General features: G+C 37.4%; 1 protein-coding gene across 5 annotated transcripts in view; it reads left to right on the forward strand.

Moving 5' to 3' along the window:
* Positions 1 to 16,278, forward strand: part of GABRB2 (gamma-aminobutyric acid type A receptor subunit beta2) — a 154,635-nt gene that overhangs the window by 125,672 nt on the left and 12,685 nt on the right. For all 5 annotated transcript variants that reach the window (XM_042025438.1, XM_042025437.1, XM_042025436.1 and 2 more), the window contains 3 exons: positions 856 to 993; positions 2,194 to 2,346; positions 5,570 to 5,814. In XM_042025438.1, the coding sequence (XP_041881372.1) occupies positions 856 to 993; positions 2,194 to 2,346; positions 5,570 to 5,814 (536 nt within the window). The remainder of the gene's footprint in view (positions 1 to 855; positions 994 to 2,193; positions 2,347 to 5,569; positions 5,815 to 16,278) is intronic.

Genomic DNA, 16,278 nt, shown 5'->3' on the forward strand with positions numbered 1-16,278 from the left:
AAAAATGTCATAGTCATTATTCTGTGTTTGAGTTGATTTTATTTACAACTTTCGATAACAAAAATCTTTAGATTAATGAGTAATGAAACATTAATGAATATCTTATTTCCTGATTTTGCAATAGATTTATTTCTGATGTCTCATGAGCATTTCTGTACACCAACGCCGGAGCTTGCAACTTGGCTCAGCTGCCATTTGGGAGCCCAGATTCCTTTTTCATGCAAATGTTTTATGACTGTGTGAACATGTTCTGTATTCTGGGGTGGTTTTTTGGGTGCTGGGATTTTTTTTTGGTTGATTTCTTGTGGGTGTTCTTTTGCCACTGATGGGTGTTGTTGCATCTGCGGTAGTTGCTTTTTACAAGGCCTCTTACAAACCTCACTGAATGTACCTGTCTTTTACTGCATTCAAGCCATTTTAGAAAAATAATTATGCTGGTGTTTACAACTAAAAACTAAACATTGCCAGTGCTGTTGTTTCAGCTCAGGGACAGAACTTACAGCAAACTTATACTGTTTTATGCAGCCTTGGGATCAGAAGTTACCTTAAACCAACATACTATAGGAATTTGCTATAGTTGCTATCTAGAGATGTGATGTGCATAGTCTTAATTTGGTTTTAAAGGTTTGTTTTGTTGATACATTCATGTACTATATCTTTAAAAAAATACAAATGAAACAAATATTAAAATACACCTAGGATTGCCGTTTGAAGTTATATTTGGAATGACCTGTGTCTGTATGCTTATAAATAGTTTAATTTTAGAAATATATTTTATATGTCTTGAGTTAATGAACTGTTCCCCATGATGTCAGAAGAGATGTGTATCTCACTTGTTTATTCCTGTTTTTATAGATGGCTATACAACAGATGACATTGAATTTTACTGGCGTGGGGGTGATAATGCAGTCACAGGAGTGACAAAGATCGAACTGCCACAGTTCTCTATTGTAGACTACAAGCTTATCACCAAGAATGTTGTTTTCTCTACAGGTTTGTGGAGGGGAAGTTAAAAGGGGATTTCTTTTAAATACCTCTAAAATTGGATTAATTCTTAGTATGCAGCTGAGGAACAAAAATTTTAGAAACAGGAATAAAATAGAGCAGCAGCTGTGAATTTGGAAAGCAGTTTTTATTACAGCTTCTCTAGTGTATAAGGCATCATTCATTAACATATGAAGACAGCATGGTAATCTGTCATGTTAAGGCTCATCAAATGAGCTGCATTTTCTGTTTTCCTATGAAAATGGATTAAGCCACTTATACACCTCTGTGCCATAAACCCAACAAGTAAAAACCCAGCATGTAGGAAATTTAGGAACCTTTATCTCCCTATTTTTAGATGTTCCTTTTGCCAAGTTGGGGATGTATTAGGCTAATTATTTTGTCTTCAATGTAAAATCTTTAAAATGCTTGTTCCGGGATTTTCAGTTTAGCCTATTCTAGCAAGTGTATGACTTTCTGAAGGCTGAAAAGATGCTTTCTGAGAAGGACCAGAAAATCAGATTGGATTTCATGAAATAAAAACCAAAACAATAAATAACTAACGTATTTCAGTGACATAAAATTGTTCAAAAGAGGCAAGAGTTGGATTGTGCTGTTTCTAGATGTTTTCTACCTACTTGAGAAATCCATTAGGTATGTTAAAAAAATTATCTTCAAAACTCACTTTCCAGGTATGGATAGAAATCATCTTTGAAGGAACTATAGAAGGATTGTACATCCCAAATTCTTCAAAATCAAGCAGAAATGGGACTTGAAGAATGATTTCTAGGCACCCATATCAACAGGTGTTTCATACACTACAATTATTCTGGTGTCCCGTGACAAAAGACAAGTGTTGCCTGTCTTGGAGTGAAGTTTAGGATAAGGGTTACACTAAAGTTGGCATATGACAGTTTATCAGGGAAGAGGCATTTCTATGCTTTGTTGCTCTGACATGTATTTTGGCTGTTGGTTGTTGAATGTTATGATTACCAGCAGATATGCACCTAGAGCATCCTTGTACCCTTAACATAAAAGATTATGTAATTACCAATTCTTGGTAGAAATTCTGCAGCTGAATATCCTGGATCTTTCAGCTCTGAGTGTACTCTGTGTTGAATGAAACAATAAAACCAAAATGACAGAAAAGAAAAATGTTTTTAAGCATTATCCAAATAAATTATGGCCATACCAAATATTCTCTTTTAGGTGCTTACCCAAGGCTGTCTCTCAGCTTTAAACTTAAGAGAAACATTGGTTACTTCATTCTGCAGACCTACATGCCTTCCATTCTGATCACTATCCTGTCCTGGGTTTCCTTCTGGATTAATTATGATGCTTCAGCTGCAAGAGTTGCTTTAGGTAGGCATTTTTACACATCTCATGCAGTGTGCATTAGCTGAATGCTTTTTCTAGCTTCTGAATTAGTGGATAGTGCATGATTTGAAAATAAAAAAATATCTGTTAGATCTTTTAATGTCTGGCTTGTTAAGCTTTGTATTATTTGAATCAGCATTTAAATCATCAGAATTTAAATAAAAATTAAAGTGATTTCATGTCTGAATCAGCTAACTACATAATCATTGTAACCAAAATTAGCCTAATTGTCTCAACATATTCTGTTGTTCTTTTGCTGCTTGTTTTTTCTCTGAAAAGAATGCACTTAGTTTGCTTTTGCCCCTGGCAGTCCAGAACACACATTCAGCACTGTGTTATGGATTATAAATTGCTTTTCGTTTCAGGAGTTAAATAAAGTTTTACTAGGGTTGTATAGTTCTCTTGTCCTTATGTTGAGGGAGGAGGCTGCACCTCAAATCTCAAAAGTGAGGCTTCTCACTTCAAGACAGACATTGAGGGGCTGGAGTGTGTCCAGAGAAGGGCAACAGAGCTGGGGAAGGGTCTGGAGCACAAGTCTGATGAGGAGCAGCTGAGGGAGCTGTGGGGGGCTCAGCCTGGAGAAAAGGAGGCTCAGGGGGGACCTTCTCACTCTCTAAAACTCCCTGGAAGGAGGGTGCAGCCAGCTGGGGGTTGGTCTCTTCTGTCAAGTCACAAGTGAAAGGACGAGAGGAAATGGCCTCAAGTTATGCCAGGGGAGTTTTAGATTAGATCCTAAGGGAAATTTCTTCACCAAAAAGGTTGTCCAGCCCTGGCAGAGGCTGTTCCAGGAAGTGGTGGCATTACCATCCCTGAACGGATTTAAAAGATGTGTAGATGTGGTGCCCGGGGATATGGTTTAGTGGTGGACTTGGCAGTGCTGGGTTAAATGTTGGATGCAATGCACTGAAAGGTCTTTTCCAAACTAAACGATTGTAAGAGTCTATGATTATTTTTTTCCTTACTGTTACCTTACATTCCAAAAGCAAAACTGTTTCCCTAATTAATCTCTAGAGTATTGGTATATCTCATCATTAGTCCCATGTGTGCTTGTTTATTCTGTGCCCCTCATCATAACGGGCCTGTTACAAAAATAAATATCTGTATCTACTGCAAATTTTGTCTGAATCAGACTGATTCCTGCCAGTACAGCACTTGTATAACTAAAATAAGTAAATCCCCATAAAATATGCCATTGAGAATTTGACATTTTAATGTTACAGAATACACCTGAGTTTTACCAGACCTTTCTGTGTAGTATTTTGCCTTAAGAATTTGAGACTGCAGACATCCTGAAAATGCTGGAAGAAAGTAAGATAACAGTGACTGGAGCCTGTAATTTTTAACTGAGACTCATTACAGAAAGTAGCAATTTAGCTGGTTAAAAATACGCTTATGGAATCCAACTACTCTTTGTTTGACTGAGCTCAATTTATTAGAGGTGTAATGGTTTTTATGCTATGCAAAAAATCCAAGTCCAAGATAAGGACTGAACAAGATGTTCCTTTTTGTGTTTGAAAAAATTCAAACACAAAAAGGAAGCCTACAGAGGGTGGCAGCAAGGTCAGGTAGCCTGTGAGACATACACAAAAAGTGTCTGAACAGCCAGGGATCAGGTTAGGTAAACTAACGCCCTGAGATAGAGCTAAATCTGTCCAGGGACATCAAAGGCAACAAGAAAAGCTCCTATAGGTACCTCAGTACTAAAAGATGATAAGGGAAAATGAGAGTCCTCTCTGAAAGGAAACAGGAGGCCTGGATACCCAGGATCTGGAGAAGACTGAGGTACTGAATGCCTTTTTAATGCCTTGCTCTCATGGACAAGTGCTCCAGACACATTGCCCAAGTTGCAGAAGGCAAAGGCTGGGACTGGGAGAATGAAGAACCACCTGCTTTAGGGATCTTGTTTAAGACCATCTAAGGAACCTGAGGATCCCAAGCACAAGTCCATGGGACCTGATAAGATGCAACCGCAGGTCCTGAGGGAACTGGTAAATGAACTGACTAAAACTCTATCATATTTGAGAAGCCGTGGCAGTCTGGTGAAGTTTTACTGACTGGAAAAGTAGAAGTAAAGCCCCCCTTTTCAAGATGGGGGGAAGAAAAGAAAACTTGGGGAACTACAGAACTGTCAGTCTCACATTGGTGCCTGTCAAGGTCATGAAGCAGATCCTCCTGGATACTATGCTAAGGCATATGGAAAGTAAAGAGGTGATTGATGAGAGCCTACCTGGCTTCACCAAGGGCAAGTTGTACCTGACAAAATCTGTGGCCTTCTATAACAGGGTCCCAACAATGGTGGAATGAGGGAAGAGCAACAGATGTCATCTACCTAGGCTTGTGCAAAGCATCTGACACTGTTATGCCTGAGATCCTTCTCTCTAAACTGAATAGTCATGGATTTGTTGGATGGACAACTCAGTGGATAAGGAATTGGCTGGATGGTTGCACCTAAACAGTTGTGGTCAACAGTTTGATGTCCAAGTGGAGACCAGTGACAAGTGTCCTCAGGGGTCTGTGTTGGGATTGGTGCTGCTAAATATCTCTGTCAGCAACACGGATAGTGGGATTGAGGGCATCCTCTGCAAGTTACCGAGCTGTGTGGAGCTGTCCACATGCTGGCGGGAAGAGATGACATCCAGAGATAACTTGACAGGCTGGAGAAATGTCACAAAGATAATTGTGTGGCTGGAGCACTTCTCTCTATGAAGACAGGGAGTGGGAATTGTTCAGCCTGGAGCAGAGAAGGCTCCAGGGAGACCTTAGAGCACCTTTGAGAGCCTAAAAGGGCTCCAAGAGTGCTGGAGAGGGATTTGGAACAAAGGGGAATGCCTTTAAACTGACAGCATGTGGATTTAGATTAGATTTTAGGAAGAAATTCTTCACTGTGAGTGTAGTGAGATAGTGGATCATGCTGCCTGGAGTTGAGGCTGCCCCATCCCTGGAAATGTTCAAGGCCAGGGTGGATGGGGTTATGAGCAACCTGGTCTAATGGAAGGTTCCCTTCCCATGGTACTAGATGGTTTTGAAGATCCCTTCCAACCCAAGCCTTTCTAGGATACTATGAATACTGATAGAGGTTAGAGATACCTTTTATCCACCAGGGGAAAAAACCCCATATTTTTAAACTCTAGCATTTGAATAGTATGAATTATTATTCTAGAAAATTAAAATTATTTCAATCACTAGACTTGTCAATTCTCTTTTCCAGGAATCACAACTGTGCTCACAATGACAACAATTAACACCCATCTTCGAGAGACTCTTCCCAAAATTCCATATGTGAAAGCCATTGATATGTACCTTATGGGATGTTTTGTCTTCGTTTTCATGGCTCTGCTGGAGTATGCATTAGTCAACTACATCTTCTTCGGCAGGGGACCTCAGCGTCAAAAGAAAGCAGCAGAAAAAGCTGCCAGTGCCAACAATGAGAAGTTGCGAATGGATGTCAATAAGGTAAACTGGAATAGGGATAAATTTTTAGCATTTCCATCGGAAGGCAGACTCTCACTTCTGCCAGACAGTGCTTTAAAATGTAATTTCTTGTAGATAACGAGTGGAGTAGAATTATGATGACCTTGTCTTAGCTCTGCAGAGCAGTGTACTTAGCCACCTCAGCAGTGAATGATGCCCTCTAGCCTGGAAAGCTGAATGACTTGTTTCTAAAGTATGCAGTCAGTGAAGCTTTACTGGGAGATGTTTTCTTAGTCAGAATTTAGACTTGAATATGTACAATCAGTTTCCAAAGGAATGAATCCAAAATGATGGCTGTATATTCTAGTAAGAGCTGTATGGAACATTGGAACTAAAACCTAAATTTAACCTGCTTTCATAAATCTTTCAGATGAGCTGGATAAGAAATATTTGCCACAGAAGTGTTTAAAGCTTGACAAGTTTGCATATTTTCAATATATAATGGGATAGGATACTATTGACTAAATGAGGAACTTCTCAGAAATAAGCCATCAAGGTGCTGTGTACTTAATTTTGAATCTAAAAGTGGCCCCCTGGGGGTGAAGAATTGAGGCAGAAAAGGTATTTGCCAAGATGCACACTTCTGGAAAAAGTATCCATTATGCTTAATGAAAATGGGGCACTTATCATAAAGCACTTGTAATTTGTCACTTTGACCATTTTGGGATGAATTTCATACAGTGGCAAATCTGTGCTGAATGCAAAAATGTACTCAGTGTGAAATGTATAAACTTCCACACACATGCAAAATTGGGAAGTTAAATAAGGTTGAATTATCTTTGAGTGTTTGGAGGGTTTTTTGGAGGGGCAGGGGTGTTGTGGGATTTTTTTTGTCACGGGAACACTTTGAATTGTAATTCATCATGATAGTCCAAGGAAAAAAAATCAAAGTCAGAATTTAAAAAAAAATCTGAATTAGAAAAAACCAAGGGATTATTTTTCAATTGGAAACTTAAGTTTCACACAGCTCTAGTGGTGAAATTCCTAATGTTTGTTTAGAACTTCTACACACATAGTGGGCCTCCAGACAGAAGAACATTTTCATCCAAAAATCCGTCACATGTTGATAGCATAAAATAGTTTTATATATTATAATTTATAGTCTTTTAAGATGGAGAGTTATATTGCCATGGCTCAGATCTCATCCATTCATTGGTTTATTTTTTTCTTTTTGACTGGAGAGAAACATATTTTAATGATTGAAGGCATACTCATAATGATGAGATTAATTTTGATGTTATATTACAATGTATCATCTTTTACCATTGTAAAGTTCATGAAGACACTGTAACATGGTTTTGTTTCTATTGGTGATTTTTCAGCAATGAAAAAAAAAGCTGTGAGGTTTTATTTAATTTGTCAAGTTTTTTTCTCTTTTTTAAAATTGAATTTCACTTTAAAAAATGCTATAAACTACCCTGTAAGTAATTTCATAAGACTAGACCTGCATTTACCTGAAATCTTTCTTCTAACATCAATGGAAATTTAAGATGCATAGGTATCAGAGTGCCACCACTAGCTGAGGTATGTTTTTGTACACTTTGTTTCACTTGTGGTGTTTTCAATATTCTTGTTCATACCATAGATCTTTCAGCTGTGTAACAGAATAGCCTAAGTCCAGTGGCAAATTGCTGACCATGAGGAGAATTTGAAAGCACTAACTGCTTTGCTAATCCAATCGGCTAGGCAGAGTAAATTTCAATAACTTGCAACAAATGTTGCAGAAATTTACAAGGAACAGTTTTACATTATTTGTATGGTTTTTTATACTGAGCCTTTTACCCAATATACTAGGCCAGCATGGTTAACAGTCTATGGCAGTTCCACTCTGGTATCCAGATCCACTCTGATCTAATCATCAGGTTTGCAATCCTTTAAGCAATAGACAGGGAATCAAATGGGAGAGGATAAGAGAACTTGTCCTACCCTGCAGAGACTGCTCTGGGGAGAAGGAAGGGAGCTGACAGCTGTTCTTGCTGTTTGATCAGCAGCAAGAAAAAAGATGCATGTTTAATGGACCTGAATATTTTATCTATTAAAGTGAGACAAATATTACATAATTAGTTTCATTTATAAGAATCAAAAATGGGTCTGAACTGCTGAATTTAGCTCAGAAGCAGTTTTTCATAAAAAACCAACATATTTTAGAAGTGGGACCACACAAACACTCCATCTTTAATTAGGATCCAATAGTGAAGGACTGATTTTACAAGGTATGAGTTTTCTTTTGTGATATTACAAGGTTCCTCTTGAATCACTATGTGCAGTGTTATGAATTCATCAGAATCAGATACTATATGAGAGAAGACTAATGCCATGAGGAATAAACCTCAAAACATGAGGATGAAAACTTCTACACAAAACAACTTCTGTTACTGCATTCGGCATTGACACTGTAAAACAGTTGGATAAATAGTTATTGGAACTGCTGTTTATAGTGCAGCATCTTTGGTTATACTTTATAGACCAGAAAATCTGTAATGGATTTCTTGCAATTCCAACACTCTTCTTTGGTAACAATTTCATACAACTTTCAATCAAGAGAAGGTGGTTAGAGGAGAAGTGCTGATCAGTACCCTCATCCACAACTGCTTGCAAAATCAAAGGAGAAGTTAATTCATACTCCCTTTATGCTGTTGAATTCTCTTTCACGGAGAGATTCCAGTGTGGACATGGTCAGTGGTAGTCTTTCTATTTTTCCTTGGTGTTATTCAGAAGATACTAGAGAGCTTACAACACACTATGGAAGCGCAATGAAAGCTGTTTTTCTATGACTGCGGTATCTGCTGAATCCATTGCAATCTCTTGGAGATTTGGTGACTCAGGAGGAGAATGTCCTATTTTTTCCATTTGAGTGAACTCCATCAGGCTGGCTGCAGAGCTTCCCCAGGGCTATTCCAGATGAAACTGTGGCCAAATTTTTCTTGAAATTTCATATCATACTCATATCATATGCAAAATATGGTAGTTTGGGGTTTGTTCTGTCTTTTTTTTTAAATCATGGAATAGTTTGAGTTGGAAGGGACCTTTAAAGGTCACCTACTCCAACTCCATTTCAATGAGCAGGGTCATTTCAACTAGATCAGGTTGCTCAGGGCACCATCCAATGTGACCTTGAATGGTTCCAGAGATGGGGCATCCACCACCTCTCTGGGAAACCTCTTCCACTGTTTCATCATGCTCATTTAAAAAAAATTCTTCCATATATCTACTGTGAATCATCGCATAAGATTGCAACTTCCTATACTCCATTTTCAAAGACTGTTGATCCTGTTTGGGGTAATGGAAAGGTAGAAAAGGAATTGGGCCTATATCTTGATTTGCTTCTTGGATACTGAAACCCGAGTAATAAAATCATGCAGAAATTTAAAGAACAAAAACCTCAAGGAAGATTCAGACTCAGTTACCAGCAGATACATTGCCACAGACTTGTTAAATCATATTGGACTTGCTTGATTCCTTTTGCAGTAAGTTCAGGTTAAAATGGCTGTGAGTATCATCATTCTACTCTTGAAACTTCTCGAGCTGCATTTAGCAGTTTCTTCCTTTAGTCTAACTCATCATCTTTTGCCTTGTCAAGACTAGTTGTTCTTCCTGTAAACAATCATATTCTTGCTTGTAGGTAAATGACTGGCTTTCTTCTTGCTCTAGACATCCTTCATTTATTTGAGATAGCAATCATGTAATTTCCTCACTTCTCTTCAAGTTTATCATCTTATGTCTTGAAATGCCTTTCTTGCCTTGGTAGTCTCAAGTTTCTTAGTCTCTTCTGTTCTGATTGGTATAGTACTGCAAGTGTACATAAGGATAGGTACCCTGGGAGTGTCCTACACCTGCCTGAGGACTTAGTGTGTCATAAAGTATGGTATATATGGCCATTGTTATGTCTTTTTATTCTGTGAACTTTTGTATTTTAGGTAAGAATGTTGATTGTCATTAGCGTCCTTTTGGTCTTCTGCATTTCATGAATTTTCATGCTAATATTGTCTGTGTTTCTTCAAGATGATTAACAGATACATTAAAATACAGGGCCAAATTCCAGCTTCTGGCTTCCCAATATCATTCACCTGTCTTCCTGTGGGTAATTGTACATGCATCTGGGACATGTCATCGGTTTTAAGATAAGGTACCAAAGACTTTACTGAAGTCCATATATCATATCTGTTCATTCAGTAGTTACATACAAATGGTCTAGAAGGATTTTGTCTAGAAGCCTCTATGACCCTGTATTTTCTTTTGATTGTAATTTTTTTTGTTTGTTTCCTTCTGGGATAGAAGGGGGCTAGGAGAGGGAAACAAGCTACTGTCATATAATGCTCCAGGTTTTCTCCTCTATGAGGTCTGGCTTTGTCTTCAAGAAGATGATTCACCCAATCACAATTTCAGTGTAGAGCCTGAGCAAATGATTTCTTATGCAGACCACCAGCCATTTTAATAAGCTTCATTTCTGTTATCAGAGCTCAGATAATGAGTTTCTTGGTGCTCTCTCAGAACTGATTTATTCCTCTTAAATTTTTTCCAGAATCCAGGAGCCAAGTTATTTTTGATTAATTTTTAAATTTACTCCTAATTTGTTGTTTCTAATAATTTTACCTTGGATGTTTCCATCTTGGAATTCTGGTTTAGATGGGCTTGCTTGTGCTGACCACTGTGATGAGTCTGATATATCTTCTAGACATTTGCAGTCTGATCGCCTCCCAAGTTCTATATTTTCCATATGTATTCCTGTGTTACTAAATTTCCTGTCAACCAGCTGCACGTGCTGCTGTTACGTCTTTTGGATTCTATAGCTGTTTTTTCTACAGTTGGTCATCTGACTCATTTGATCCAGATGAATATGTACATTAATTGACAACTCTGGAGGCGTAAGTAGGGTGACAATGCTTTTCAATATCGATTAAATCTGTATCTGTTACTCTGGATAGATCAGAAAACCTCTGTTACAGTGGTAAAACCAGGACTGTCACTTTAAGGCTATGCTAAATGAAAGGCTGACTCTTCTTCCTCTGTAAAGAAGTGCTTCTTGCATCTTGCCCTCTGTGTGTTTGACAAGAGGTAATTCCCACGGAAAAGCAGCTCTGTGCCATCCTCTTCCACAGCATCAGAGGCTGAAGTGAGTCAGGCAGCAGGGATGATACTCACTGTGAGTATTAGGAGCACTTCCTACATGAAGACTCTCATTAAAGGAAGAGCTACAGATCTGTCTCTTTAAGGAGCACCTGGTCAGTCTTTTTTTCAATATCACTATCATTTCCTTATGAGGATATTACCTAAAAACAAGATGTGATACTTCCTTTTTTTAACTCAGATATCAAACCTTACAGAGACATTACCATATAATGATTTGGTGCACCTTTCTCCATTTCTAGTCTTTTTAATTCTTACCTGTATGTCATTCAGGTGGTGTTTAAGTTATTTCTAAATTATTTAATTTTTTTTCTTTATAGTTAAATCATCTAGGTTTATAAGAGTTAATTATTGCAATGTAACATTTCTTATATAGAATTTGTTAGCTATGTTCTTTCAAATAATTTGATTTGCCACTTCACAGAAAAGCAGTGTTATGTTTTGCATAATGTAAAATACATTTAAGTTTGGTTTTAGATTGGATGCAGTTGCAATACTTGTTAAATTCTACATGTTTTCAGCCTAGCTTAAAGCACAGAGAAGGCTGCAATTGCACGGGCGATATACCTGAAGTACATGATAACATAAGTCACATAAGTAAAACTACTTTTAATTTTGCAATCATAATCTGTTATTGTGAGCAGTAATACAGAAATTTTCCTCTGGAAAAGAGGGGGGGAAATGTCAGTGTATTATGCAACACTTCATAAAACTATTTATACAGATTTATTCAGTCACTTGCTTTAAATAAATGTGAAGTGACATTGTTAACCTCTGCTTGTTTAGATAAGGTTTCTTTTCTGAATACAAACACTTTCTAAAAATATAACGAGTGTATTTTTAAAATCATGAGTAATCCTTTACTCAGTGCCCTTTGTATTACATAAGGTATTCAGTCAGCACACCTGAAAGGGACAATGCATTACTGCTCAAAGTGCAAATCATGAACAAGGGAAGTTGTCAGACTAATGGCACTTTTCAATCCAAAATTAGGGTACCAAGAACATGGAATGTCAATATGATAATGAGTTTAAACACATATTAATAGATTTGAATACAATAGAAGTGTTCGCAAAAAGTTAATGAAGGGCTTACGGAACTAAGAAAGTTTAAACAAATACAGGTATCTTTGCAATTCATTGCCCTCCTGGCCCACTGTTGTTATATCTAGATTAGCACAGGGTTGCTAAAGGAGGTGAGATGGCAAGGCACCAACAAATAGAAGCTTAACCTGCCCTCAGATGCACTTGGTAACTTCCTTCCCCTTCAAGTTGTATCAGCTGCTGATTTTTTTCCTACAGCTTTTTGACCAAGGAAAGGAGTCTGACCAAGTTTATCTGAATAAGTTTAATAGTTTTCCTCAGATATTTCACTCTAAGGGAACTCCATTGCATTATCAGAGCTTTGAGACAAATAAGAACATGCAATTAATTACCTGTTTCACAAGTGATTACCTAATTATTTCAACTACGCAACTGGTAGGTTGAGGATGGACTGGCTGTTGTGTAATCTAGCAGGGAAATGGAGCTCCCACAGCATCCTACTTCCCCAGATGCCCATTTTCAGATTCACTGTCTAATGTATGGGTGCTCTTGGAACAGGGAGACTGAGAACTTTCTATTCCATTGTGCCAGAAATGCCCTCTGTTACAACAGCACACTTGGAAATGGCACAGTCAGCGCAGGTGCTGGTGTGCTACCTGACATTTCCCAGGACAGCTTCCAAACTTCTTTTTACCACTTTACTAGAGAATAACTAGAAGAGCCTGTGCATTTTTTTTTCTCTGTCATATCCATATATGTCTCTAGAAAAGGAGGGGTGAATTAGATGAAGGAATGTGTTAACCTGACCCAAAGCGAATGCACTGATCTGTACCTGTGGCCTTTTGCAGGCCAGCTTGTGATGGCTTTCAGTGCACTGCAAACAGGCAAGATCACTCTCCTCAATTTTCAGGCTGTGGTGTGAAGATGCATTAGCAGGGCTGTAGGCCCAAGATAATAGACTTTGCTCCAATGCAATGCTCCAAAACAATTAGGCTTGGCTAATGCCTTTATTTCCCCACTGATTTACCACTGGCTTGCTGCTGGCCTTTTCAGTTCATAGCAATTGTTCATTTCTATCTGAAGAAATCATATAATGCATCTTCAGGGAGAAGAAACTATTGCAAAGGTACCTAAAACCAGTCAGTACCTACTACATAGAATGGCACTTTATACCCTATGGACCAGAGGTACTTCTAGTATGAAACATTTTTGGTAAAAAGAGGATTTTTAAACTGGTTATGTGCACAGACTCAGTTAATAAACTGAACAGGGTATTAAAACACTAAGGCAATAGGAAGCTCTTATAATTTCAGTCTCAAATCTCAAATCCTCACTGCTCTATACTGCTGGAGCTAATGCTGCCACTGTCCAGATATCAGTGAAAGAATTCATCCTCTTTCTTTCTCTCCAAGGAGAGTTTTCCTTTTGTTTGCAGTACAGGTAAAGCTGCACAAGGACTGATTGTTGATCCAGGGTCAGAAGGTATTCCTTACACAGCAGTTTATTGAAGGACATGTAATAAAGTAGGCATGGATAATAAAAGCTTAGCCTTTCTCCTAAATTTAAATTCATGCATTCTCAAGGAATAACTTTAATATGAAACAGTGAGCAATGCACAGGGTGCTTGGCCAGCCTCTGTGTTTTATCAAACCAGAGTTTGGATAGGAGTGAAATTTGAGCAAGTTCCAGTTTTAGCTCACAGAAGTCTGCAGAAGCAGTCAGAAGGTGATTTTTTCCACAATCCATGCTGGTATTCCACATGACATCTGAATAAAGGTCAAGTCAACTGCATGAGGCTTTTTTTCTCCAGCTGCGCTCCTTTGAATGCCATATTTAATTAATGTAAGACCAGTGCCTGTGCACTTGTTTAAAGCACATTATCCCCTTTGCTTTTGTACTGCATCTACAGCCTGTGACCCTGAGCAGAACAAAATTTTTGGTTCATAAAAAAATCCCTTGGTGTATTTTAGGTCATTATATCAAGTTGTGAAGAAATAAGACACAAAAAAAGACAAATTATGTACAGTGAAGTAGAAGAAATGTATGTAGCTGCAGTCCAGAAGGTGTGTCTGGCTAGGGAATTTGGTGAATTGATTTCCTGAAACACATCAGGTCTAAAGAGTTTGTCAAGGTTTAATTCAGTGGCCAAGAGCTGGAAAATTTCTATCCAAAACATAGGTTGTAACTGCAAGTAGTATATGCTAGAGAAGGTAACCTAGTTGTGCTTATGAATTTTGAGATCACTGGATTATGTATACTTGGATGTCACTAAGTGGTAAAAATATCCTTATAATGTTGTTACAGCAACTGTTTGTCAACCTCTTTATTTATATGAGGACACATTCTAAAGACTCTATCCATTTAGATGCATTTAGAGGCATCCATTTAGACATGCGGAAATTGAATACTTGCTTTTTTTCTTTTTTTTTTTTAAAGGACGTTAGGGTTTGTATTGCTTATGCATATGTTAAATTTAGTGAAACAGTCAAGCTGGCCTATGAAGACCTACATTTCTTGGTAAATTCACTTAGTTACAAATTCTTTTGGGTTCCAGTTCTTTCCCAGAATTCTGTGTATGGAGAAAGATAGACACCAGGAGTTAGTTTCGTGTAACTTAGGAAAACATTAGGAGGTCGGTAGGATTATGCCTAAACTCAAATATGTGTATATAGGGAGAAATATATGTTTATATATTAATATATCTTTTTTACTCCTTAGAAACTAGTTTTAATGGTACTTCTGTAGTGATAAAAGGTTGTACTAGAATGTGGAATTCTGTCTTTTTTTATTCTTATGTCTCTATTCCTCTTTTTAGAAGTGTTAGAGACTTGCATTTTGTTTTCTTCCCAGTGTAAACAATTGTCAAGACTTCTCCCTGAACTTAGTGTATCTTATAGCTGTGTGCAAAAAGATATACATACCTGTCCTCTCTCATGTTCTCAAAACAAGCTCCACATTCTGGTAATGTGGTTGTCAGAAACTTAACACTTGTGGATGGCCTGAAGAATGCAACAATAAAGGTCACAGAGCCTAAATCAATATGATTCTTTTCATGTAAGGGCTTTTTTTTGACCACTGTCTATCCATGTATTTTGTAAGTATTCAAACTATAATATGTTTAACTAACTGAACCCAAGTTTGATTGAAACATACAGACACAAAAAGCCCCCACATCATGAAGAAAACTATAATCTAGTTATTTTCCCTAGAATTAATGCATACACAGAAACAATTAAGTATAATATAAATTTTGTAATGTTACATAATATTGATACATATTTTGCATACACAGAAATTTACTTAGAAACAAATTTGAAATTACTAACCACGTCTTGGCAAGAAAGTTTCTTCATTCTTGTCACTCATTTTTAAATGAGTGGCAAAATGTTGGACTCTCCCCAAAAAGCAGGCTATCAGTGTACAAGTAAATCATGCAGGAGCATTTTAATTAAGTCAGCTTTTTTGTTTGTTTGTTTTTCATAATTTTAAAGCAGAAGACTTCTCATTTTATTATTGTCAGGACAAGTCCTCCGAACCTTGCAGTATCTATAGCTGTGGAACTCTCTCTGTTTCAGGCTTCTAAATCAGCAGCAAACATGATCATATGAAATATTTTTCCAGATCTTTTTTAATTTGGAAATTTGTTATAAAATGTTAGAAATTAATCTTTCTTTTCTTTGTAACAAAATCTTCTCAGTGATTTTTCCCATAGAAAAATCTCAGGAATTTTCTTTTAGTTTTGTTGTTGTTGTTGAATTAGTTGCAGTTTCTCTCCAGAGTTTTATCCTTGGACCTCATGCTGTCTCTGAACATGTTAGTCTTTGGGCTGGGCCTAAGAATTATATCTTCCCCAAAATCACAAGCCTAAATCTGTTGACAAGTGATTATATCATGGTCAGATGGATGAAACTGGTAGACTGCCATTCATTCCACCCACTCTCATGACAAGGATGTGTTGTATAGATCTTTCCACATTATATTTGGCTTGAAACAAGAAAAATAACATCTTCAGTATATTTTACAGAAGCTGTTCTAGAGGAGCAACTTAACAAACTTATTTTTACTGCCTAGTTCATATTTCAAAACAATAACTATATCCAAGTTATACCCTAGAAATATTGCCAGTTGTGGTGATAATCGTGTGTTCGATGCATTTTTTATCTTTCATGACACTTTCTTATATAACCAATTTTTCTCTGTTTCTTAGTAGATTTTTGGTGCTAGATATATCTGCTAAATTTTATTTTGTAAGACACCACAATTGGAAGACATGATT

The sequence above is a fragment of the Corvus kubaryi genome, unplaced genomic scaffold, assembly GCF_017639235.1.
Source record: "Corvus kubaryi isolate FWS band 111438036 unplaced genomic scaffold, C.kubaryi_AGA036_p1.0 37270, whole genome shotgun sequence".
Lineage (NCBI taxonomy): Eukaryota > Metazoa > Chordata > Aves > Passeriformes > Corvidae > Corvus > Corvus kubaryi.